The 27984-nt window shown below is 39.6% G+C and overlaps 1 protein-coding gene across 6 annotated transcripts in view; it reads left to right on the forward strand.

The window, feature by feature from the left end:
• The window catches only part of TAB3 (TGF-beta activated kinase 1 (MAP3K7) binding protein 3), a 173220-nt gene extending 158067 nt beyond the window's left edge, over positions 1 to 15153 (forward strand). For 5 of the 6 annotated variants that reach the window (XM_070750593.1, XM_070750592.1, XM_070750596.1 and 2 more), the window contains 2 exons: positions 5993 to 6076; positions 11409 to 15153. In XM_070750593.1, the coding sequence (XP_070606694.1) occupies positions 5993 to 6076; positions 11409 to 11557 (233 nt within the window). In that variant the 3' untranslated portion in view covers positions 11558 to 15153. Of the gene's footprint in view, positions 1 to 5750; positions 5891 to 5992; positions 6077 to 11408 lie in introns of those variants that run through there. The other variant, XM_070750595.1, reaches the window with a different exon arrangement.
• The last annotated feature ends 12831 nt before the right edge of the window (positions 15154 to 27984 follow it).

The following is a 27984-nucleotide window of genomic DNA, read 5'->3' on the forward strand; positions in this document are numbered from 1 at the left end:
GCCAGCGCCTCTCAACTGAGAGGCAGCCGCTGAGTGTCCTCCGTTGCCATGGCTGCCGAGAGAAAAAATGGCGAAACAGATCGGCAGCCGATAAGCGGCTCCGAAGACAGAGAAATGGCTGGTTTCCAAGCGGTTGGCCAAAGGCTAAATGCCTCAGCCGCCATCTTGGAACACCTTAACTTTCCCGCAGACGCCATTTTTTAACTGGAAGGCGGGAAATGCCTTATCGGCCCAGCTGACTCGTGTGAAAGAAGAAATCCGATCAGTCGCGCCTGCACAGGCCGAGGCAAGGTGGGGTCGCCATTTTGTTGTTTGCAACAACACCGGTTGAGCTGGAACTGCGTTCCTCAGAGTGCTTGTGCATTTACAACTGCGATTGAGTTGGCAAGAAACGTGAGTACGATGGAGGAACACCCAGGGGGAAATAAAGTGACCTCCCCTACCGCTGACCCCAAAGGGAAGGACAAGGGTAAAGCCAAAGCAAAGTCCTCACACACCTCATCATCATCAACTTCCCTCAAGGAAGCAGAGAGGCGCATTAAGGCCCTAGAACAGATGTTGGAGGCAGCCCTCCACACCCCCATGCCTACACCACCGCCATCCATACAACAGCTACCCCAGGGTCTGGAACCATCAACCCCTCTGTTCACCCTGGGGCCTATGGGACTGGCTACAGAAGGAGATTGGTCCCCAGAAAGGCAGCTCCCATCCCTGCCACATCTCCAGGTCCAGTGTTGATCAGGCCAGGGTCTGCAAGCCACCCCACAAGGAGCATGCAGGGCCCTCAGCTACATTTACACCCACAGCTGCAGGGCTTCGGGCGCAACCTGAGACGTGGCAGCACATGTCCCCAGCTCTACAGGACATGATTACAAACACATACTCTCAGGGGATGGCAGCAGGGGTGCAACAATATATCCAACACTTCCGCCAAGGTCAATCAAGGAACCGCCCCAGTCGGGTTTAGAGTCCTTAGCAGAAGAACCTGCCCTGCTAGATGACAGTGATAAGGAGTATGACCTATCTGAAGACGAAACAACCCCCAAGCAACCTACACCTGCCGGGCTTTTTAAACCATCACTTTTCAGAATACTTCTCCATAAAGCAAAGCAAATAGTGTACTTGCCAGGCACCACCAAGAATGCTGAAACCACTTCAAAACCTTCTACTACTCTGTTTAAGGAACCTCAACCTGAATCAGACCATATACCATCCTCAGATATCTTTCTTGAGAGCATGAAGCGGCCCTGGCAACATCCTGTGGCAGCCCAGGGCCCCTCTAATACTGAGAGGAAGTTTTATACCTTCGACGAGGAGGTCGAGAAACTGCTGGAATTCCCACCTATTGATCAACCGGTGTTGACTCTGGTCTCCAACACCTTGGTGCCTTCGGAGACGGGTGATAGTTTCAAACCGGAAGACAGGAAGACAGAGACATTACTCCAAAAAACACATCAGATGGCCAGCTGGGGTTTTCGGGCAGCAACTGCTGCATTATTCTTCAATAGGGCATCAATAATGTGGTTGCAAGAGATGCAATCTCATCTCAGGCCTGAGGATGGCCATCTGTGGCAGAACCTGAGCAAGCTGCTGGCGGCAGCGGAGTTCTTGGCCGACGCCACCTTCCATGCGGCGAAATTCTCAGCAAGGGGCATGGCGTCTACCCTCTCATCACGACGGCTTATTTGGCTGAGAAACTGGCAAGCTGACTTAAAGTCTAAATGGCGTTTGGCCTCAACGCCCTTTCAGGGCTCTAAACTGTTCAGGGAGTCACTAGATTTGGTCCTCATAGAGAACAAAGATAAGAGAAAGGTGCTCCCTAAGTCCTATAGGCATCAGGATTGCTGACCTGTCCCCTATGCACGCCGTCAGCCCTTTCGTTGGGATTCTTCCTCGGGTGCCAGCCAGAACCCGAGTTTGTACCCTCAGGGCCTATATAGCCAGTCCTCATTCAGAGATGACCGAACATCGTTCCAAGACAGGTCACGAGGTTACCAACAGATGAGACATCCCTTCAGAGGCAACAACCAAAAAGGCTTCAAACGCATCAGCTACCCTTCAGCCCATAGGAGGCAAGCTTCAATGCTTCAGTACTTCCTGGCAGACTACATCCTCCGACAAATGGGCTTTAGCCAGGGTGATCCAAGGACTACGGTTGGAGTTTCTCCAGCCCCCACCTAACCATTTCCTTCATTGCCCAATACTTCGAGAACCACAAAAGAAAGCACAATTGCTACAGGAAATTGCTCACCTCTTGGACATCCAGGCTATAGAGAAGGTGCCCCGCCATGCAGAATGTACAGGCTTCTACTCGGTAGTCCTCATTGTCCCCAAAGGGCCTGGAGGATGCAGAATGATCCTCAATCAAAAACAACTAATTTTTTTCATACGCTGCAGGAGGTTCAGGATGCATTCCCTCCAGGCCATTCTGGCATCAATTCGTCCTCGAGACTTCCTTACGTCCATAGACTTGAAGGAAGCTTACCTGCATGTCCTAATCCTTCCGGCTCCTTGGACATTTCTTCACTTCTGCCTGGAAGGGAACCACTATCAATACCGAGCCATGCCATTTGGCCTTTCATCGGCTCCTCGGACATTCACGAAGCTGTTAGATGTTCTGACAGCCAACCTTCGCTCCAAGTCAATCCGCTTGATGGCATACTTGGATGACATAATTAATAAATAATTAATAAATAAGTCCCCAGCAAAGGCGAGGGAAGATCTGGCCCTCACAGTTCAGTCGCTGGAGGTACAAGTCAACAAGACAAAGAACCACTTCTCCCCACAACAAGACTGTTGCACCTGGGTTCTAACATAGATACAACTTCAGGAAACCGTATCCCTGTCTCGGGAGAGACAAGCCAACATCCATCAATTGGGCACCAGTCTTCAGCATCAACGACAGGTCTCCCTCTCCCTCCTCTCCAAGATACTCGGGACATTGGTGTCAGCCATAGGCATCGTACCGTGGGCCCATCATCACATTCGAGCTCTGCAGTGGTTCCTTCTTCCCGCTCAGAGAGCCAAAATGAGCCACTCTCACAGACGGGTCCGGTTGCCTCGAGAGGTCAGGGAATCACTAAGGTGGTGGACATCTCCAGCCTTACTTCGAGGCTCCTCCTTTCTCATTCAAGATCGCGTTACTCTTAACAGACACCAGCCTATCGGGCTGGGGAGCTCACATTGGCTCAAGGGCTTTGGTCAGCAGAGGATTTGACCCCCATCAATATCAACTTCCTAGAGCACAAAGCAGTTTTTCTTGCTCTACAAACTTTCACCGCATTGGTTCAAGGCAGACTTGTGCTACTAGTGCTAACAGACAATGTCACGACCAGGGTCCACCTTAACCATCAAGGGGGCACGAAATTGCACCGTCTCATGGCTGAAACGACGGCCCTCTTCAACTGGGCCAAGACTCATTTAGCGTCATTGACAGCAAAGCACATTGCTGGAACCAGCAATATCCAGGCAGACTGGCTGAGCAGGCTACCCTGGACCCTTCGGAATGGCAGCTGGACCCGGAACTATTTCAGAGAATAGTTCGTCAATTCGGGACCCCGTAAGTGGATCTCTTTGCCACCCACATCAATGCCCAGCTCTCGAGATTTTACTCCCAGTTTCCTGCACCGCAGGCAGAAGGAATCAACGTCCTACTATCCCCATGGCCTCAGGACCTACTATACGCATTTCTTCCAACAAATATCATCCAGAGAGTAGTGGACAAAATAATAGAGGAACGAGCAGAAGTGTTAATGGTGGCACCTCATTGGCCACACCGCCCATGGTTCTCAGACCTAGTGGTACTATCGGTATCCCCCCCCCCCCTGTGGAGGATTCCGGATCAGGTGATATCTCTCAGCCAGGGGAGCATTTACCACCCAGATCCCCAATGGCTCCAGCTGACTGCCTGGCACTTGAGAGGAACAGACTAAAGAACCACCAAATATCGGAAACAGTTATAGCCACCATGCAAGCCGCCCGCCGTCCATCGACTACCAGAATTTACCAAGCAATGTGGTCGGCCTTCTGTAAGTTTTGTTCCAAACAACAGATCAACTCTAGAGAAGCATCAGTGATTCCAGTTCTGGAATTCTTACAGGTGGGGAATGAACGGGGTTTGGCCCCTAATACCCTAAGAAGACAGTTTGCAGCCCTCTTGACAATTATTCGAGTAGCAGAGGCCCGATCGTTGTCTCACCATCCATGGGTGAAGGATTTCCTCCACGGAGCTTCTAATCAGCATTCCCCACCGATCCATAGATTTCCAACGTGGGACCTTTCACTCATATTACGGGCGCTCACGGGACCCCCGTTTGAGCCCGTGAGATCAGTCTCACATTCCTGTCTATTAAGATGGCTTTCCTCATAGCAATAACATCTGCTTGTCGAGTGTCCGAACCTTCAGCATTATCTGTTCACCTGGACCTCTGTATTTTCCATCCGGATAGGGTCATTCTTAGATTGGACCCTTCCTTTATACCAAAAGCGAATACTACCTTTCATAGGAAACAAGAACTCATACTTCCAGATTTTTGTGCTCATGGCAACCATCCCACAGAACTTAGGTGGCACAAGATAGACATCAGACGGGCTCTGAAGATCGAAGGACTGAACCGTTTAGAAAAACTGAAACCTTGTTCATCTCCTTTTCACAACAAAAGATGGGACTTAAAGTGTCACCACACTTCATCAGACGTTGGCTCCGAGAATGCATTAATGAGGCTTACAAAGCAAGTGCTCGCTCCCCTCCACTGGGGATAACAGCCCATTCAACCCGGAGTGCGGCCACTTCGTCAGCATGGTCAATACAGGTGTCCATTGAAGACATCTGTTGAGCGGCGACCTGGTCGGCCCCATCCACGTTTACTCGCCACTACAAGCTGGACTCCTTTGCATCGGTGGAAGCAGCTTTTGGGAGACGCGTCGTGCAATAAGTGTGTCACACTCCAGCAACCCTAACGCAGACTTCTCCCACCCATGGGACTTGATCTTTGGTATATCCCACGTTGGACTCTCCTTCCAAGTGCAGTGGAGAAGGACTGTTGTACCTACCTGAACGGTCTTCTCGATTCACTGGAAGGAGAGTCCAAACCCACCGTCAGGGACACCGAAGTATTTAGGTTTGTTTAAGTTATACGTTATTAGTTATGGTTGGAAATAAATTCTAGTTATTTTTCCTTATATTGTCTTCATTTTTAAAAACTGAGCTCATGGGGACAGCTGGGGGCAGTGCCTAGCTAATTTGTCAATTAAACTCAGTTTCTGCCAATAGGATTGGTAAATTACCAACATTGGACTCTCCTTCCAGTGCCTCAAGAAGACCGTTCAGGTAGGTACAATGGTCCTTCTACCATCCTCGGTAGATGGATGCATTACTGCCCATTTGACTAGAAGTGCAGCAACCTCAGTGGCATGGATTACTCAAGCTCCACTGGAGGAAATCTGTAAGGTTGCCACCTGGTCCTCTACTAATTAATTCATTTGTCACTACAAGATAGACTCATACACCTCTGCTGATGCAGCCTTTGGCCGGAGAGTCCTCCAGAGTGTTATCTCTCACGATATTTAATCCTTGTCCCTTCCTATTGGGACACATCTCTTGGGTATATCCCATGTGACTACTGGCACCACTCACAGTATGGAGAATAGGCATTGGACACTTACCTGAATGCCTCTTCTCATATGCAGAGTGGGGACAGTAGTCACCTCCCTCCCTACTCTATTCTTTTCCTACTTTATCTCACCTTCAGGCCGAGAGTTGATTAATTGTGAGCCACCACTATCAAGCCAAGTCTACGGATTTACGAATTCTGAGGAAGGGACAGATCCAGCACTCTTTTAAAAGTCTGAAGGATCAGTCCTGATTGAATAGGACACCAAGCATACCCAGGTGACTATTGTCCCCCCTCTGCGTATGAAAAGAGGCATTCAGGTAAGTGTCCAATGCCTATTTTCTGTTCAAAATAAATTATTTTCTGCTTTTTATTAATAGGAAACTTTGACCTGAAAGCCATGAATAATTTTTATGATAATATAGAGCCTGGACCTGTTGTGCCGCCAAAGCCATGTAAAAAAGGTCAGTCACTACTGGTTTTTTTCCAGATGGATTCTTATATTAGAAGGAAGAAAATCAGATGTATCTGTTTCTTATGCACAACTATTTTCATAAAGAAAGGCATTATTATCAAGAAACATATTGTGCTTTCCATTATTTATATTCTGCAGAAGCTGTGCATAAAATAATATTTCGCCAAATACATTATGAATTTGCAGTTTACAGTTAGAATGTTCTCTTACTTGGATTCTCATAATCAGTTTGCTGATTATGTTCAAATGAATGGAGACTATACATTATATACAATCTAATGTAATTGAGCATATATAAATGTTGAATAGTTCACCCTTCTGTAGAAGATATAGGCATTTATACATGATTTTTGATGCATTATTTTATGTAGTATTTTCAAAATCTTTAATTAATTAGGGTAAAATATATGAAATTATTTGTTGGTCTGTAAAATAACTGTTTAATCAAAATCAGCCTAAAGACATGGTAATTAATATAATTCAGTAACATGTCAGAGTAATGTTCTGGACCATTCTTGATAGGTAAATAACTATGCCCCCAATAGTTATAAGTGGCTAAAGTAAGACTGTGTCATACCCACATTAATTGTTTGTACTCAAACGACAAGTACAGTGGTACCTCGTCTTACAAATGCCTCTTCATACAAACTTTTCAAACCGGGCATTCAGGATTTTTTTGCCCCTTCTCATGAACCACTTTCATTTTATGAACCCTCGCTTCTCTCCCGGCTGCTGCTGCTGCGAGCAGCGGCCAAAACAAGCGCTTTTAAGTTTGTAGGCTCTGATGATCGCAAGGGAACTGGAGCCAGGCTTTGCAGTGCAGAGTCTCCACCACCACCACCCGTCCCTTCTGCTACCGTCATGGCACAGCACCAAGGCATTGGAGAAGAGAGAGAACAGGCGGTGAAGGTAGCAGCGGGTGCGGGGCATTTTGGAAGAGAGTTCTGGCATAGAACGTAGCAGGAAGCCAGGGGCATATTGAAGAGAGTTCGGGCATAGAACATAGCAGCAAGCCAGGGCCATATTGACGAGAGTTTGGGCACAGAACGTAGCAAGGTCAGAGGCATATTGAAGAGTTCAGGCACAGAACGTAGCAGGAAGCCAGGGCCATATTGAAGAGAATTTGGGCACAGAACATAGCAAGAAGCCAGAGGCATATTGAAGAGAGTTTGGGCACAGAACGTTGCAGCAAGCCAGAGGCATATTAAAGAGAGTTCGGGCACAGAACGTAGCAGCAAGCCAGGGACATATTGAAGAGAGTTCCGCCACAGAACGTAGCAAGAAGCCAGAGGCATATTGAAGAGAGTTTGGGCACAGAACGTAGCAAGAAGCCAGAGGCATATTGAAGAGAGTTTGAGCACAGAACGTTGCAGCAAGCCAGAGGCATATTGAAGAGAGTTCGGGCACAAAACGTTGCAGGAAGTCAGGGCCATAATGAAGAGAGTTTGGGCACAGAACGTAGCAGCAAGCCAGTGGCATATTGAAGAGAGTTTGGGCACAGAACATAGCAGGAAGTCAGGGCCATAATGAAGAGAGTTTGGGCACAGAACGTAGCAGGAAGCCAGGGCCATATTGAAGAGAGTTTGGGCACAGAACGTAGCAAGAATCTAGAGGCATATTGAAGAGAGTTCGGGCACTTGTCCCTTGCCTGCTGCTATGTTCTTTGCCTGATCTCTCTTCCAAAATGTCCGTTGCCTGCCGCTACGTTCTCCGCCCGATCTCGCTGCCTATGGCTGACACCCGCTGCTTCCTCAGGTCACCGCTTTCTTTTTTTAAAGCCTTAAAGTTTTGGATTTTCCTAATTGGTTTTCACGCATTATTCACTTTTACATTGATTACTATGAGAAACATTGTTTCATCTTACAAACTTTTCTAGTTATGAACCTGGTCACGGAACGAATTATGTTCATAAGACGAAGTACCATTGTATTTCTTAAAAACAGATCTAGTATGGGATATTAAAATAGATCTTAGTAACTTTCCCTTATTAGAATGATTTTGAAATTTAGTCTGGTAGATCTCATACTATCTATCTCAAATGACAAAATTTGGCAGTAAAGAATATACCTAGTTCATACAATGTACTATATTTTTACTGGAGACCAAAATCATGTGGACAACAAAATTTATTTTCAGAATATTGCACTTGGTATGCATGTAGCGCTTACCCTTGTAAGGGTCGCTGGAGTCTAGGTTCTCCTGACCCTCTTTGGCTGTCAGTCTACCCTAGTCATAAGAACATAAGAAGAGCCATGCTGAATCAGGCCAAAGCCCATCAAGTCCAGCATTCTGTGTCACACAGTGGCCTACCAATTGTCCTTGTGGGTCTTGAGCAGAAAGAGAAGGCAAGACCCTCCCTTTCCCCTGACCCCCAACAAATGGTACTCAAGGGAATCCTGCCTGCCTCAACCAACATAGAAGCAGCACATGGACATCCGTTTCAGTAACCACCGATATACTTGGCATCCATGAATCTGTCTAATCCTGCCTTGAAGCTATCAAGGCTGACAGCTGTCACAACCTCTTCTGGAAGTGAATTCCATAAATCAATGACCTCTGGGTGAAGAAATATTTCCTTTGATTTGTCCTCACTTTCTTACCTATGAGCTTTAGGGAATGCCCCCTTGTCCTAGTATTGTGTGATAGAGAAAATATTTTTTCTCTATCCACCTTTTCTACCCCATGCATGATCTTATACACTTCGATCAAGTCACCCCTTAAATGCCGTCTTTCAAGGCTGAAGAGACCAAGACGCTGCAACCTGGTATCATAAGGAAGGTGCTCCATTTTCTTTATCATTCTTGTTGCCCTTTTTTGCACCTTTTCCAGTTCCATTATATCCTTCTTGAGGTGCGGTGACCAGAACTGTACACAGTACTGCAAGTGTGGTCTCACCATCGATTTGTACAGAGGCAATACAACACTTACCGACTTATTTTCGATTCCCTTCCTAATCTTGCCAAGCATGGAATTTCCTTTTTTTTACTGCTGCTGCACACTGGGTTGACATCTTTATTGAGCTGTCCATCAAAACCCCAAGATCCCTTTTTTGGGTTGTCTCAGAAAGTTTGGTCCCCATCAGTTGGTAGGTATAATTGGGGTTCTTTGCCACAATGTGCATAACTTTGCACTTGTTTAGGTTAAAATGCATTTGCCACTTTGTTGCCCACTCACTCAATTTCGAGAGATCCTTCTGGAGCGCTCGACAATCAGTTTAACTTTTCACTACCCAGAACAAATTAGAGGTGTCAGCAAACTTTGCTACCTCACTATTTACTTTTACATCCAGATCATTAATGAATAAATTAAAAAGTAAAGGTCCCAAAACTGAACCTTGGGGTACACCACTTCTCACTTCTTTCCATTCAGAGAATTGTCCATTTATTGCCACCCTTTGCTTCCTACAATTTAGCCAGTTACCAATCCAGGACAAGGCCTGTCCTCTAATTCTGTGGCTGAAGATCTTTTTTAGAAGCCTTTGGTGAGGGACTTTGTCAAAAGCCTTTTGAAAGTCAAGATATACAATATCAACTGGGTTCCCTTTATCTGTTTATTTACACCCTCAAAGAATTCTAACAAGTTAATAAGACATGATTTGCCTTTGCAGAAACCATGTTGATTTTCTTTCAGCAATGCTTGTTTTTCTATGTGCCCAGTAATTTTATCTTTAATAATGGTTTCCATCACTTTACCTGGAACTGAAGTTAAACTGACTGGTCTATAGTTTCCTGGATCACCTCTGGATCCTTTCTTGAAGATCGGGGTTACATTTGCCTCCCTCCAATTCTCAGGTACAGTGCCTGATCTTAGAGAAAGCTTATATATTTTAGCTAGAAGTTCAGCAATTTCACAGTTGAGTTCCTTGAGAACTCTAGGGTGGATGCCATCTGGACTCGGCGATTTGTTGACATTTAGTTTAGAGAGGCATGCAAGAACATCTTACTTGTTTATCTTTATCTGGTTTAATTCTTCTAATTCCCTTCCTGGGAAAACTAATTCAGTGGCAGGCAAATGTTCTCTATCCTCCTCTGTGAAAACAGAGGCAAGAAGTCATTTAATCTCTCAGCAATCTCCTTGTCTTTTCTGATTATCCCCTTCTGACCATTGTCATCAAGTGGCCCAACTCCTGCTTCTGATGTACTTAAAAAAGGTTTTGTTATTATTTTTAATATTCTTTGCTATATGCTCCTCAAAATCTCCCTTGGCTTTCCTGACTATCACCTTGCATTTGGTCTGCCAAATTTTGTGGTCCTTCCTGTGATCCTTGGTAGTAAGCACCTTCCATTTCTTAAATTAGTTTTTCTTCTTTCCATTAACCTCCTTTACCTCATTCGTAAGCCATACTGGTATCCTCTTGTCCCTCTTTGCTGCACCATTACTTGCCAGGGTCATGAGTTGTGGGATGATGGACAGTCTCCTCTAAGTAGGCAGGTCATGTAGTGCGATGATGTACAGGTGGCTGGTTGGAGCTTTTTTCTCTTCCTCTTTCTTAATTCTGTTTTGAACTGCTTGCTGGGCTCTCCTTCCATGGCCGCCTCCTTTGTTGTTTCTTCTACTTGCCTCCTTTCACTCAAACTCTTCTCTTCCTCAGGCTTGGCCCACAGAAGCCTCTGCTATCCTATCCCCTTACTTCTCTTAGGCTTGGCCCACAAAACCTCTGCTATCCTATCCCCTTATTTCCCTCAGCTCGACTCCCTTCTTTTTCCATCCAAGCCCCTCTTTCCTTCCCCTGAACTCCCTGTATCTTTACCCCTTCCTCCCAACCTCCTTTTTATTCCCTCTCACCCTGTTACATGTAGTTAAAGTGTAGTGGTGGAGATCCAGGTTGTAGTTCAGCTTCTGGGGCCTAGGGGAAGAGCTTTTTCTGTGGGGGCTCTGGCCCTCTGGAATCAGCTCCCCCCGGAGATTCGTACTTTCCCCACCCTCCTCGCCTTTCGCTAGAGTCTTAAGACTCATTTATGTCACCAGCCTTGGTGCGATTAGACCCTAGCTCCCTGGCTGATGAAATGTAATGTATGTTGTGTGAATGAGAATAATTGATTTTTAATGCTATTGGATTTTTAGACAAATTAGTTAAATTAATTGGATTAGGAAGCTTATATTGTTTTTTTAATATGCTGTAAGCCGCTCCGAGTTCTTGGCAATAAATAAATAAAATCAGTCACTCTCAATCAATGATTATTGTAGAGAAAACAAACAGGCCTTACAGTCTGCTTATAAGTGAATGCCAGATAAAATATTAATACTAATGTTGTTATTGACATATGATGTTTATATACTTAAAAGTATTATGTTTTATAAGAAAAAATTATTCTTTGTAGACCATCAAAATAGTTCCAAGCAAGTTCTGCAATCACAGCCAAGAGATGAGGACTTTGAAGGAGCTCCATGGAATTGTGACAGTTGTACTTTCTTGAATCACCCAGCACTGAATCGTTGTGAGCAATGTGAAATGCCGCGATATGCCTGAATTTATTAGTCTACTTTATATTAAGATGGGCTTTGAGATCTTGGCCATAGATGAAAATTTGGGGCATCTTTTAGTTCTGTACCAGGTCATTTTCAATTTTTGAGAGAAAAATTTCCTTTTCATTGATGCTGCACTAAATATTAGCTTATGGAAACATACTCTTATCCCATGGTAGTAAGAAAGTTTGAAAGGATATTCTGAATCCAACATGGATTTTCCTTGAAGAATGTATGATGGAAAACAATTTATTACTGTTGTTTTAGCCCTCATAATTACATTTGCTTAGTAGTCCTTACATATATTTTTATAAGCATTGAACTTTGTAAGGTGTTACAGATATGCAAACTGTGAAGAACCAGAGCTGATCTGGCCAGAGCAAGCTGCAAAACAAGAGCTCCCTATGTTTTCAGATTGTAAACTACTGAAAAAGGGGGAATCAAAGAACAGAAAAGGATAATCTGAAATGCTGCTTTTTTTCAGGGTAAATTAAGTCTACACAATTGCGGTTTTGATATTGTGAATCACGGTGAGGAGGGGAAAGTACTGTACAATCTTATTTATAGAATACAATCAGAAGTTATTTTATAGTCCTTTTGCTTATACAACACTCATTAAGTAATGCTAACACTGGTAGTTAAATAATTATACCATATTACACAGGAAAAATAGTACTGCATGCTTTCATTAAGCATTTGTGTTTTACAGCTAAAAAGTAAAAGTATGCTTTTATAAATTACTGGTATGTTCCTTGACAGTGGAGCAAACATATACCAAATGCAGAATTGTTCCAAATTATTTTTTGAAAAACTTGAGTTCAGCCATTAATAGTATAAGAAATGTTTGCACCCTCTTTCTTAGGCCTTTCAGCTTCCACATGTGAAGAATTCATGATGTTTACAGCACAGAAGGTACTTTGTGTCCCCATTCTTATTTAGTTGAAAACCACTAATCAATATGAGCTCCCAATAAACTTTATTTGCACATTGTCAGTAAACTAACTTGTATTAATTAGTATGAGTGGTGATTTTTGAAATGTTGCACATTGCGTTTTGGTGTGATCTTTAGTCAGTTAAAGGTTATCCAGAAATTTAGAAATTGAATTGTACTAGTACCTGTATAAATATGCTAATCAAGAATAGGATATTTTATTTGTGAGTGCTTCAGGATAACTGAAATAAAGCAGTCTTCTGAGTTGGAAGTTGAGTCAAAAATAAAATTGTTTATGAATAATCAGAATTCCTTTTTCATACTGATGAATCACTATGACAGTGAATCTTTATTTCTTACATTACTCTAGATTTTACAGGTATTACAAAATGGAGAATCATATTTTACTTATGAATATCTTGCTCTTATCTTTTGGTATTATATGATGTAATTTCTGTTCAAATTGAAATGTTTTGAATGCAATAGATATTAGTCCATAAAATTCTTACAGAAGTTATATGGAATCAAACTTGATTCAATCAGTCAATCAAATAGAACAATTATATTAGTGCTCATATTAAGATTTATTAAATTGACTTTTGCAATATAACAAATATGACTTTAAGAGGTTAAAAGGGAACTTGCTAAAATTCTGTATCCCTAATTTAAGAGTAAAATTATGAGATTTTTTTCTTTTACCTAGAGAAAAAATTAAGAAGTAAAGATACAAAGACTTTCACATAAAGTATTATTTTTAAAGTTATCTATTAAATCACTTTAGTATTGCTCCTTAGTATTGGTCATAACATCGTAATTTTTTTTTAAACAACCTTCTGCTTCGCATTTAGTCAACTACTATAGGGAAGGGAATTGTACTCATTAAGTTCAAAACTCAAATAACATGTTTCGTGGTATACATGATTTCAGTTGGCAAGGGATACTTACAGCTATAGTATGAAAGTTAGGCTGAGTTTATCTTAAGGGATTCCCCCCCCCCTAGATTTAGAAAGCACCATCAAAATTCTGTTAAACGAATACATAGAACTTAAGGTTTCCTTATCTTATGTCATGAGCAGGGAGATTTGGACATGCCATACTGGGTAAATTCATTATATTTGCATAATGCCCAGGCTATATTGTGGAACTAAAATATTGTTCAATGAGTTATTCATACTTCCACTACTGAAGTAAAAGTCAAAACACAGTTTGTAGTGGGGAAGGTAATAGTGAAATTTCAATGCACAAAATAAACATTTTACTGGTTTAGTTGTAAATGTCTTTTCACACTAATATAGATGATAGCAATGAAATTAATTTTAATATGTAAGTTCATGTGAATCTATTCATGCCTATGTGGAAAGTATCCAGAAATAAGTAAATTCAATCAAAATGTATTTAGGTTTTGCCAAAATAATTGCTGATAGGTTTCATTAATTGCTGATAAGGTTTCATGTCTGGATTCCTTATTCCTTATAATACACAAAATGCACTGCAATGCATATACATTCAGAATGTGCATGTCTGAGTGGTGGGATTCTGAGACCATCATGAATTTTTAAAATGCACTACTTTTTAATAACTGATTTGCCCTTGTCCATAAGTCTTGGATGAATTTGTTTACTAGAAAATTCAAGAATACCTTCTAATTCTCTAAAACCTTTTCTTTGTATATGCCTCTTTTGTATTTAATATTATTAAATGCACATGTCCCAATTTTAATTGATAGAATAGTTTATAGCAAGCCAAAATTAAATCCTGTACTTGATTATTTGATTATTTATCAAGCTAGCATGTTGTGTAGGAAGAGAGTGCTAAGAAGAAAAGAGACACCGTTTTGTAAAATTAAATGGAGACGCCTATTTCTCTGTGATATGTATGTATTTTTCCTTATGGCAAATGAGTGAAGAAAATATAATTTTTAAAGAGCTGGTCTCAGTCATATTATTAAGTCTTGGTTATTGTATGTTTCAGTTCTGTACACTTATTTCCCATCCTTTTTATTGTAAATTTCTTTAAAATCTCTTGGATTTTACAGACTTTAGGAAATTAGGATAAACTATTTTAATTTTTTAAGAGTATATGAAAAAATTAAATATTTCATTATTGCTTTTTATTCTTGAATTTACAATCATCTAATTTGAGAAAGTGTGTAGTGTGTCCTAAATGTGAAATAAATTCACAATATAGCATGGAATAGAAGATAGGCTGTCAGTCAACTGAAGATTGAAAAAATGCAGAGAAATAAATGCTTATTATAGTTAACATTGTGTCCATGTGTTATATTTGTTTTTATGAATAACTTTTAAAGCTTATCACCTGTGCGAGAAAGGAAATCCTTTATTGGTAGGTTAGTTGAATTAATATAATAGCTTAATCTTTTAAAAAGTTTTTTTAAAAATACCATATATTCTTTAAAGCCTGTATATCTCACCTGTATCTTCTGCTCTGTTGAAATCCTGTTAACTTTGTTCACTATAAAACAAAACCATGTTCTTTCTAATTGTAAATAGAATGTTTTCCTATCATATGGATTTGTGTATGCTGTGAATGAAAAGTATCATTGCAAGATAAAATGTATAAGGCATTAAGAGGCTATGCATGCATGATTTTCCAAATAACATACACTGAGTGCTGCAGTTGCCTAAACCCAATAAACTAAGAAAATATAACATTCTGCTTTTGGTTTTATATCATCTTTCATCTTATAGGCTTATCGCATGTTGTTTTTAAAAAATATAGATTATTTTATTTTATCTCTTTATTGAACTTATTGTCAGCCTTTCTTGCATGCTAAGCCAGAAATAATGGTGTTGTGCAATGGAAAATTAGAATGTTCTATTTTATTGTCTTCAATGTTTATACATCACATCATACATGCTTTTAGTTTTTAGTTGTCCAAAGATATGTATAATATTTTTAAAAAATTTTCAGCAAGAATTTATATAGGGAAAGGATAGTTTGCTTTTATGTGGCCACTTAAACAGGTATGGAACTTCATTCAGTCAAGACCATTTACTGTTGCTTCAAAACAAAGAGTTAGAGGAATCGATAATTAATTTTGAGATTGACAGAGCAGAGTTTTATGTTAGATTCCAAAATGTAGAAGAGGAGAAAAATGAAAATCTAGTAGAGACAATGACAGAAATGATTGCTAATATACTACAAAAAGATAAGCAAGAAACTGCCAACGGAATAGATGAGATTTATAGGGTGCATACTAACTACGCCTGAAAACACAAGCTTCCTAGGGAAGTACACGTGAGATGTGTAAAAAAGGAAATTAGAAATGAAATATTAAAAATTACAAAAGACGAAGCAATAATTCATAATGGGAAGGAAATTAGAGTTCTTAAGCAAGTACCCAAAAAACTAAGGGACAACCGAAGTGGATATTGACCGTTAGCAGACTTGTTGAATAAAAGGAAAACTTCCTTCAGATGGTTAATCCCGGAGGGAATGCTTATTACATGGAAAGGAACAAAAAATAAAAGTAGATAATGAACTTAAGGCACAGGAATTGTACGAAGAATTGATAGCGGAAGAGAAGGTAGAAATAGAAAGTCAAAAAGAGGCAGAAAAACCACTGATAGATTTAGATAGCGGGAAAGAAGGAACCTCTAAAGATAAAAAACAGGAGGAAGAAAGAATATTAACAAGAGTGCAGAAAGAAAACAGGACAAACAGAAGACAAATAAGAAAATAAAGGGGGATGGGAACAGAAATTAAGTTAATTTCAATCAATGTAAATGATTTAAATTCATTTATTAAAAGAAATAGTATATTCAATAAATTACAAAAACAAAATTTAGATATTGTTTGTCTACAGGAAGTACATATCCCAGAAAAAAATGAAAAGCAATTAGAAAATGAGAAAATTGGGAAAGTATTTACGTCTTTATCACACAATAAAAAAAAGAGGGATTGCAGTTTATGTTAAAAAAGAATTAGACCCAAGAAAAATATATGCAGACAAAAAAGGAAGAATTTTAATTATGACAGTAAAAATTGTTCATGTATATGTATCATTAGTAGCCATATATGCACCGAATAAAAATATCAAAAAATTATTTCACAACTTGCACCAGAAACTGATTGAATTAGAGGTAGAAGATATTTGCATGATAGGTGACTTTAATGGTATAATCGATCCCATTAAGGACTATAAAAGTGCTAATAAAAATCGATATAAAAAAAGAAAAGTACTTCCGAAAACATTCCACCAAATGTGTGAAGAATTAAACCTGAGAGATTGTTGGAGAACAAGAAACCAAAATAAAAAAGAATATACATTCTGTTCAAATGCACACCAAAGTTGGTCTAGGATTGACATGGCGTGGGCCAACAATAAAATAGGAAATTTAATAAAACAAATTCAAATTGATAAAAATGACTGGGCTGACCATAACCCAATAAAAATTATATGGAATGGGGAGGATAAGAAAAACAGGAGTTGGAGATTAGATTTACAAATATCAAAAGAACAAGAATATATAGATTGGATTGAAAGAGAAATGAAATTATTCTTAAAAGAAAATAATAATTTAGATACCTCTCTTCAGAACTTATGGGACACAGCCAAAGCCTACCAAAGAGGTCTAACAATAGCCTATAAATCAAGAAAAAATAAGGAAAAAAGACAGAATCAAAAAGAGTGGACACTTAAATTAAGAAAATTAGAAAAAGAATCCCCAAAGGACCCAGGAAATCTAAATAGAAGGCAACAAATTATGCTGATAAAGCATAAATTAGAATTAATAGAGATAGAAGAAGTAACAAGGAAATTAAGAGAAGTAAAACAAAACCAATTTGAACACGCGAACAAACCTGGTAGATGGCTATCTTATAAATTGAGGAAAGAAAGAGAAAAAAAACTAATCTAACAATTAATAGATAAAAAAGAAATAACACATTACCAATTAGAAAAGAAGAAGGAAATAGCACTAGAATACTATAAAGAACTGTATAGTGAAGAAAATATTAAAGAAGGAGATATATTAAAATATTTAGAGACATGCCAAATTAAACCAATAAGTAAAGAAGAAAAATGTTGAACAAAGAAATAACTAAAGAAGAACTGGAAAAAATAACTATGAAACAGAATAATAACAAAACACCAGGCCCAGATGGTTTCCCAATTGAATTATATAAAGCAACATTCCACATAACGGGAGAATTATTATTAGAAATCTATAATAAAATGTTAATAAACAGTGAATGTCCGGCATCATGGCAAGAAGCTAATATAACATTGATACACAAAGAAGAAACAGATGCAAAATATATTAAGAACTATAGACCAATATCTCTATTAAACGTAGACTACAAAATTTATATGTCAATCATAGCAGATAGATTAAAAAAATATTAAGCAAAATGATACATCCTGATCAGAACGGTTTTCTGCCTAATAGACAAATTAGAAATAACATAAGAATTACATTAAATATGTTAGAATACTATGAAAGTCATAACGATAAGGAGTTTGCAATGCTATTTCTAGATGCTGAGAAAGCCTTCGATAACTTCAATTGGAATTTCTTTAAAAAATTAATAAATATGGATTTAGGAGGGAATTTTGAAAATACGATAAATAAAATATATTCCAAACAAAAGGCAAAGATAATTATAAACGGAGATCTAACAAATTCATTCGATATTAAAAAAGGAGTGAGACAAGGCTGTCTATTATCTCCCTTAATATACATAATGTCTATAGAAATCCTATTAAACCAAATTAGAGGGAAATCACTAATACAAGGCACCAAAATTAAACAGCAAATATATAAAGCACAGGCTTTTGCCGATGATCTGGTCTTCTTTTTAGAAAATCCAGTCAGCTCAATGATACATTTAGTAAAAGAATTAGAGAATTATGGAAAAGTGGCCGGATTAAAAATAAATAGGAATAAAACTAAAATATTAACCAAGAATTGTAATCAAGATTTAAATAAATTACTAATAAAGGAAACAGGTTTTCAAATAGAAAAAAAAATTAAATACTTAGGAATTTGGTTTACGGCAAGGTACTCCTCACTAAAAGAATTAAATTATATGAAACTATTAAATAAAACAAAAGAAGACTTAGAAAAATGAACAAATTTAAACTTATCCTTAATGGGAAGGATCAATACCATAAAATCTAATATACTCCCAAGGTGGCTCTACCTCTTCCAAACAGCACCAATACAATTAGACAAATCGTTCTTTACTAAAATAAATAAAATAATTTCCAAATTTATCTGGTGCAATAAAAAGCAAGAATAAATATGAAAGCCTTACAAGATCTAAGAACAAGAGGAGGAGTTGGTTTGCCCAACTTAGAAATATACCACCAAGCCACTAAACTACTATGGATTAAAGAATGGGTCAACCTAGAAAATTCTAGAATTTTAACAATAGAAGGTCACGATATAAATGAAGGTTGGCACGCACATTTATGGGAAAAAGAACATACAAAACACTCACATTTTAAACAACATCAAATTTGGAATACATTGTTGAAATACTGGCGAAAAGTTAGGAAAAAACATTATAATGAAATACCCAGATGGCTATCTACATTAGAAGCCCAAATCCATCCAAATATAATTAGCCAAGAACAAATAATAACCTATGAAGTCCTCCTAAATACCAAAGGAAGTCTAAAAACTAGAGAAAGACTTAAAGATGAAGGCATAGTAATAGACTGGCTACCATTTTACCAAATTCAAAGTAGATACAAAAAGGACCTGGTGAAATTCAGAATATGTAAAAAACAAAATGAAATAGACAAAATATTAACAGGCTCTGACAAAAAATTCATAACCAAAATGTATAACTATCTACTAAACTACGAAAATATTGAAGAAATAGTTAAACCTAATATGATATGATAGATAGAATTGGTACTAAGCACGAGACTCAGAACCTAGAGAAACCAAAAGTACTATTAATAGAAATGTACTCAGATTTAAAAATTTTCTCTAAACGTAAATGGATTGAATCACCCAAGAAAAAGAAAACAAATATTTTCAAAACTTAAAAAATTAAGAGCTCAAATTATGATTTTACAAGAAGTTCACATTAAAGATACGAGTAGAGATTTATTATGCAACTCTAAATTAGGTAATTTGTTTACTAGTTTAGCTGCAAAAAAAGGAGAGGTATAGCGGTCTATATTGACAACATGATTGAGGTCAAACAACTTTACAGCGACAATGATGGTAGAATTTTAATTTTGCAAATAAATTTAGAAACAAGACCTCTCGTCATTATATCGATTTATGCTCCAAACGAAAATAAAAAATTATTCTATAAAGAACTACATGAGAAAATAACCGAATTATCTATTGATAATATGATCATAATTGGAGACTTTAATGCAATAGCCGATAGCAAAATGGATTATTCAGGTAATAAGAAAAATTAAAAAAAGAAAACGATTCTACCCATAATCTTTTGGAAACTCACCTCAGAATTAATATTACATGACTTATGGCGAGAGCGCCATCCTACAGATAAACAATATACTTTTTTTTCCGAATCTGCACAAAATATGGACTAGAATAGACGTGGCATGGATCTCTACTCAGATTTCTGAGTGTGTTTCAAATGTCGAAATTGAATTAAATGATTGGGCAGACCACAATCCATTGATAAAATGTTTTTCCAATGGCACTATGCGCCAGCGCGCTTAGCCAAAATAAATGTGAATGTAAGCAACAAATGTTGGAAGTGCAAAAAAGAGGTAGGAACATACTACCACATTTGGTGGCGATGTAAGGAAGCAAAAAAAAATTGGATCCAAATCCAGACATGGATGGAAGAAATATTGGATTATAAACTTGAGATAAAACCAGAAATGTACTTATTAGGAATAATTAGAAGCAAACATAGTAAAGAAAATTATTACTTAATAAATTATATACTTATAGCTGCAAGATTAGCATATGCACAAGTATGGAAACAAGAAAAGACTCCAAACGAAGAAATGGTGATTAAAAAAATATTAGCAAATTAACATACGAGATACAAAACCAACAAAATAAGGACTATTGCAGAGTGTGGGAGAAAATATACAACTGGGTGGAAATTAAGAAAAAGGTATAGCAAATAGAATTGTAAAAGATAAATTTTGTATATATATAAATCGTAAATGTTTAATGTCATTTTGTTCGATGTTTAAATGTTTGTATGTTAAATAAAATAAAATAAATATAATGTTCTATTTTATTGTCTTCAATGTTTATACATCACATCATACATGTTTTTAGTTTTTAGTTGTCCAAAGATATGTATAATATTTTTTTAAAAATTTCAGCAAGAATTTATATAGGGAAAGGATAGTTTGCTTTTATGTGGCCACTTAAACAGGCATGGAACTTCATTCAGTCAAGACCATTTACTGTTGCTTCAAAACCTTAGGTGATTTTAAGGGAATTAATGGCATCACTTTAATTTAACAATGTTAAATTATTTAATACCATTGACAATATTGCTACCCTTCAAAAAGACCTTGACTATGTATCAGATGGGCAAACAACTCTCACCCAATAAGTGCTTTGTCTTATGCATCGGCAATAAGAATCCCAACCCCCATTGGTCCTGAAGCACTGGCTGGATTGCCCGGATGTACAACAGATGCTTGTTGGCCTCCTCCATAAGATGACATCTGGATGGGTCCTTGAACACAGGGCAGCAAAGGAAGAACCTTGGAGGAGGAGAAAGGAACTCCAAGGACAGGCCATATCTTATGGTCTCCCTGACCCAGGCGTCCAATGTGGTCACCTCCCATTACAGATAGAAGAGACCAAGGTAACCCCCTATGGGAGGAAGAGGCTGGCAGTCACTTTTGACACTTGAATAGTCAGAAGGATGATCCACATGAAGAATAATTGCTCTGGAGCTGTCTCTGCCACCAAAGCTGGGTCTTGCAGGCTGATACTCAGATCTCGGGGGAAAGGGCCTCTGCTTATGAGGAAAGCCTGCCTGGTTCACCTCTGCCTCAAGGAAGGCTACCCAAAATATGGTGACGGGAGGAAAGCTGCCCAGCAACCCTGCGCGGGAAGCACCTTCCTCTTGTCCCTAGTCTCAACTAAAAGGGAAAAAGGGACAGGTCAAACAGATTGTCACCCTGAAAGGGGATGGAAGCAAGTTTCCATTTGTTTTTGGCATCCATGTGCGAGTGACAGAGCCACAGTAGGCAACAGATTGTCTCTGAAATCACCATGGCTCTAGCTGAAAATTTTGCAGCTGCCAGAGATGCTGTATATTCTGCTGCTGCAATGATTTTACCCAAATCCTGATGGACCCTAAGTTCTTCAGGGGAGACCCTGCCTTGCAGCTGATGAAGCCAGCAGACAGAAGCTCTAGTGAAAAAGGAAGCAACCGTCTTTGCTGTAATGGCCCAAGAATCGGCCAAGTGGCCCTACGCAGAGCCATCTCCTTTTTCTCTGCCTTAAGGGCATCCTCCACATCAGGTGAAAGGATGGAAGACAAGGTCAGAGCTGCTACTAAAGGGTCCACCTTAGGCACCTGTACTAGCTGGTGAGACCACATTTGGAATACTGTGTTCAGTTCTGGAGACCTCACCTACAAAAAGATATTGACAAAATTCAGCGGGTCCAAAGACGGTCTACAAGAATGGTGGAAGGTCTTAAGTATAAAACGTATCAGGAAAGACTTAATGAACTTAATGAATCTGCATAGTCTGGAGGACAGAAGGGGGGACATGATCAAAACATTTAAATATGTTAAAGAGTTAAATAAGGTTCAGGAGGGAAGTGTTTTTAATAGGAAAGTGAACATAAGAACAAGGGGACACAATCTGAAGTTAGTTGGGGGAAAGATCAAAAGCAACATGAGAAAATATTATTTTACTGAAAGAGTAGTATATCCTTGGAACAAACTTCCAGCAGACGTGGTTGGTAAATCCACAGTAACTGAATTTAAACATGCCTGGGATAAACATATATCCATCCTAAGATAAAATACAGGAAATAGTATAAGGGCAGACTAGATGGACCACGAGGTCTTTTTCTGCCGTCAATCTTCTATGTTTCTATGTTTTTAATAAGGTCCAGAAACATTCTTGGAATAGGGATGCAATCCAGAGTCGTGATACATTCAGTCAACAGATAGTCCTCCTGGCCCCCTACCTCAGAAGCTCGCTCCTGAAACTCAGAGTCCTTGCCCAACTTGGCTGGCCTTAGCAAGCAGCTGATGGAAAAGAACTAGATTGAAAAGCTCCATGAATGAAAGCCTGCCAAGTGCCTCCTGCACTCTATCAGAGAATCCCCCCTCCTCCAACAGCTCTCCTTCAAAGAGATATTGATGGCTAATTCTCAAAGGGGCACAGGAAATCTGATCCTGAAAGTCCTGATAGGTGGCCGCATAATCCTAGAGGTTCTCCTGGGTGGGCAGGTAGGTCCAGCTAGCAGCTTCTACTGCAACTCCTCTGCAATACCTTCTTTGATGGCTATCCTGTGCTTCATAAAGGAAGGCATATCCTCTTTGTGCCAAGTTTCAGGCAGGAGCCCAGCCACAGTCAGTGTAAAGGTGGCCTCTGGGGGTTCTGCGAACTTGGAATACTGGACCCTGGACTAGAACTGTGTGGGGCCAAGAGGTCTAGGGACAAGAAGTCAGACTCCCAGAGCTCAAGCTGGAAGGCTGGAACCCAAGAGGTCCTCTAGGATTTCAGGGGAGTGTATTGTGCCAGTGGCCTGCAGTGCCTGAGCCACCCGCTCAGGGAGCATTGTGCCAAGGGCGCAGCCATCTCACTGCTGGTTAAACAACTGTGCCTAACAGAAAAATCTCCTATTCTGGCAACTCCCTTCTCCAAAGCTCTTTGTCTCCGCCTTTTCCCCTTCCTCAATGAGGAGCAGTGAGTTCAAGATTTGGGCCTGATTCTTTCTGCAGCAGCCAGGCCCACTGCACCTTAATAACAGTCCAGATCAAATTTGGAATGCTGCAGCACTCGGAACCCTGTCCCAAAATCTTAGGGGGCAAGAATAGTTGCACCCCCTCCTGTATCGTTCCCACATGGCAGCCAACTGGATCCAAAATGGTGGCCCCCTTACTCAGAATGGCCACCACATGGCAAGGCAGCACAGCAAACCATGCTGCTATCCCCACAAGATGATCGAGATCCATGGCTCCCATTCATTTCCATGGAGAGCCAATTGGTAAAAATTAAACCGTTTAACTTCACTGTTTTCTGGAACAAGCGCTGAAATAATTAGTGTAATAAATACTCAAAATAATTAATCTGGTAATCTGAGAGACAACTATTTAGTTACTTACTTTCAGGGTGTATATGGCCACATTATTATTTTATACATTTTGCAAAAATCCATAAAAATAAAAATATAGAATTAACCTCTCTTCAGACACCAGACCAAAGCAGCCCCTCAGGTCAATCGTTTTGAGTCAGGCCTTCCATAAAGATATGACTCTTCCCCCAAACAGTGGCCTAGGTTGAGGGGCTGAGTTGGGAGGCTATCTGGTTTGGAGCTATATATAGAAAGAGAAAGGAAAGCCAATTCATTAGGAGGTTTAAAATGTACAGTATTTATATAAGGGAAATTTCTGATAGCTCTGTATAGATATTTTTGTTATTGTATAGGATTGCAAAATTTTCAGCAATATTTCTTACTGGGTGGAATAGAGGCATTGGCATATTTGAAGTGAACTATTATTAGAGAGAACATCTGAATGGTGAGTAATAGATGTGAAGTAAAAACTCAAAGGAACTTGCAAAGGCAAGAAAAGGGAAAAGGTATGAAATCCTATGGATTGTTAGTGAGAATTTTTCAATCTCTAAAGATGATAGAGACTGACAGCATATGGAAAAGCTAAGCCAAACATCAGAAAAAGATAGGAAAAGAAACAGCAGCAACAAAAAAACTGCAGTATATTTATTTAAATATATACTGTATATATATATGGCCACCCAATTCATTCTCAGTGACTCCGGAGAATGTCACCTTGAATGTTAATTCAATATAAAAGACAATACTCCCACACTCTTTTCAACAACAAGTTAATCAAATAAGCCACTTGATGGGACTCCATTTCAACTCTGGATTCCCCTGACACTTGACAAAACAAGGTCTTCAGGGCCTTGCAAAAGAGAGTCAAAGTGGGAGCAATTTTATTTTTGGGGATGATGATGTTCCATGGAAAAGGTCTTCTATTTGTTCCCACTAGATCAGGGGTATCAAACTCACATCATCACAGTGTCATGTGATGTATCAGGGCTTTTTTCTCCTTTGCTAAACCAGGCATGGGCATGGCCAGCACGTATCTGGCCCATGCAACAGAGGTTTGACAGCCCTGCACTAGATATATTTCCTTAAGAGAGGAGACCCATCTCCTATTCTGGTGGATTGGGTAGATGTGACTGGAAAAGACAGTCCTTCAAATAATCTGGTCCCAAGCCATACAGGGCTTTATATTATAGTGTTAGATGTTAAGCTGAATAAATGGTGAACTTCAGAATGACAGGATCCCAGTTGCTACATTTGCAGGTTTGTTTTAAATCAACATTTTTTTTAATAACTAGATGTGGGGGTTGAAAAGGAGGGAAGAAAATTAGTGAATTAGAGTTGTGGCCCAAACAATAAAATCTTATTTTTACAATTAAACCATAAAAAATAATTCAAAAGAATTGGGTTTTCTCTTAAGTTAGTACAGTATATGTAAAAATCACAGCCTAGGACCAGGGACAGAAGTTCCTGTTGGGTAAACTGAGCAACATGATACACATTCAGATAATGAAATGCAAGTAAGAAAACTCATTAAGTAGTTCTATGTTTTCTGTCTGTTTTAAAAGGCAAGTGTTAGTAAGAGTATTATGGGAATTGCACCAATTTCAGCTTTATATATTATAAACTGGTTGTTGGAAAAAGGAGTGGGCAATTGCTGCACACAAAACGTTTTACTTTCAACAATTACACTGTATTTCAAATGGCAAATCATGCTTTCTAGAGACAGAACTCCCGAACCTTTGACAAATGGCTATTCAACACAGCTGCAAACATTTTATTGCAATAAAATGCCTCAATTGCAGCTGATGTTGATGAGGCTATCCTATCCGGAAGTACCATTGACAGCAGAAATAAATAAAATGTAATTGTTAAGAATGTTTTACTTATTTACTAAACTGCTTTTAATTTAAAAGCATCTGGAGCTATTTATTACAAACAATTTAATGAAACTGCTAGTTGCTGTGGAAAAATCCAAATTAAAATTGACCGCAAATTGGTTCTAGAGCCCAGTCTATAGAAAGTTGATCCAAAGTATATGGATGTATCTTTGTAAAGACTTTAATAATAACAACAACGAGTTGGAAGGGACCTTTGAGGTCTTCTAGTCCAACCCCTACTTAGGCAGGAAACCCTACATTACTTCAGGCAGATGGTTATACAACATCTTCTTAAAAACTTCCAGTGCTGGAGCATTCACAACTTCTGGGGGTAAGCTGCTCACTGTTTAATTGTTCTAACTGTCAAGAAATTTCTCCTTAGTTCTAAGTTGCTTCTCTTCTTGTTCATCTTTCACCCATTGGTTCTTTTCTGAAGTGTAGAGCTCAAGAAGTATAGTAGAACAGACTGATCACCAAATAGAACAACAATAAATGAAGCTTAGTTGTCATTGGATATCAACAAAGGATCAAACTTTCTTCTGTCTCTTTTCTGCTATTTCTTGGTAACTGTAGAGTTATGGTTGGCTCTGGGCCAACTCCTGCAATGGGGAATTTGGATGTTGGTTTAGGAGAATCCTTAGGTTCCTAGAGACTTGTCTTACTGCTATCAGCTTCTGACAATGAAGATTCATTGCCAAGGTCAGATGCTGGGGGAGAAGAATCAGATAGAGAGATGGGTGCAGCCAGCCCATTAGTTAATGACCCCATTAGCGGGTCATCAGACTTGGAGGTGGAGGATCGGTGGATAGATGCCAGAATGCGCAGGCTCATGGCTAGAAGGGACCAACAGTGCAGGTATCATGGGAGATAAGGGAGAACACCTGTGGCTGAGGCAATTAGGCTAATGAGGTTGCTAATAAATTACCAGCATTGTAGAGAGCACATGTGGGAGTTTATCAGTCTGGAGAAGGATATGTCGTGTTTGCATTGTTCCTGGACTTTCAAAGACTTGTGGGGATATTTCACAGCTAAGTAAATCTTGTGGACTCACTTGAAGAGGTTTGGCTGTGACGCTCTCACAGCTGCTCTTGTCTCCTCTTTGTTTTTGTCTCTCACAGCTTTCAAGGACTGTTATCTGTGTGTGTGCTAATTTGCTCAGTTTAAAGTGCATGTGCACAGCTTTATTTTGGATAAATTGCTTTTCTGTTTAGTTTACAACAGCGTGTGTGTTTGAATTTACATTCCTGACTTAATTGGGGCTTGTAACGTGAATCCCAGCATAACATGTAGCAAATATATAGTAAGGCTCTCTTTCATTCCCACTGATCATGCAAACTAGAGTGCTTAAATTCCTATAGGAATCTACAGATTGGTCTTTGAGCAGATATGACCAATTTGGGGTTACTGAAATATTCTCGCCAAGGCTGCAGCTTTTATTTCCAGGGCTGATACCATTTCTGTATTTATAACCCTATTAGAACTGCTTGCCATCTATACCATATTAAGAAATGCTTCATCTTTATAAGAGATTCCATAGTTTTTGTCTCTGTAGTGGTAGAGGGCCAGAGCATACCGGTCATGATGGGGAGAGGCAGGTATGGTGGAAACCAGGAGGGGGAGGGGTTCCAGCCCCTCAGTATCATCTAGCTCAACCCGTGTTACTGGTGACAAGCAAAATCCAGACCCAGGGCTCAGAGTGCTGATACTCAATGCCAGGTTGGTTATAAATAAATGCTCCCCTTATGCAGGATTTACTCTCAGATGAGAAGACCAATGTGGTATGTGTGACTGAGACCTGGCTGGGACTCAAAGCGGGTGTTTCCCTTCTTGAAAATGTGCCCAGACAGGTTTACCATCACTCACAGAAAACTCTGAGTTGGTGCAGGAGTCCATGGCAACCATGGACCTGACCTAGTTAATACAGAGTCTGACTCACGAGTAGGGGACACACTCCCGACATGGCATTTCTCTCGGGGCAGTTGAGCAATGATCTGAATTTAAGGGGCTTAGATATCTTGCCTTTGTCATGGTTAGATCATTTTCTGGTATGGCTTGACTTTAGGGCTCCAATTCTTCCCTGCAGGGAGCTAGAACTCATTAGGTGGTTCCGCCCCAGGCACCTAATGGACCCAGTGGGCTTACAGAGGGCTCTTGGGGAAATGCCGGATTTGCTTATATACAATTCGGCAGAGTCCCTAGTAACAGCCTGGAATATGGCTGCAACGGGGCCTCTAAAGTGGATTGCGTCTTTGTGACTTCTCTGTGGCAGTAGACCTGGGAGATCTCAGGGGGATGAAATACCAGAAGAGACATCTAGAGGAGCGTTGGAGGCGCAGTAAATCTGGATCTGACCGAACACTATTAAATTCTTACCCAG

The sequence above is a fragment of the Erythrolamprus reginae genome, chromosome 4 (genome assembly GCF_031021105.1).
Source record: "Erythrolamprus reginae isolate rEryReg1 chromosome 4, rEryReg1.hap1, whole genome shotgun sequence".
Taxonomy (NCBI): domain Eukaryota; kingdom Metazoa; phylum Chordata; class Lepidosauria; order Squamata; family Dipsadidae; genus Erythrolamprus; species Erythrolamprus reginae.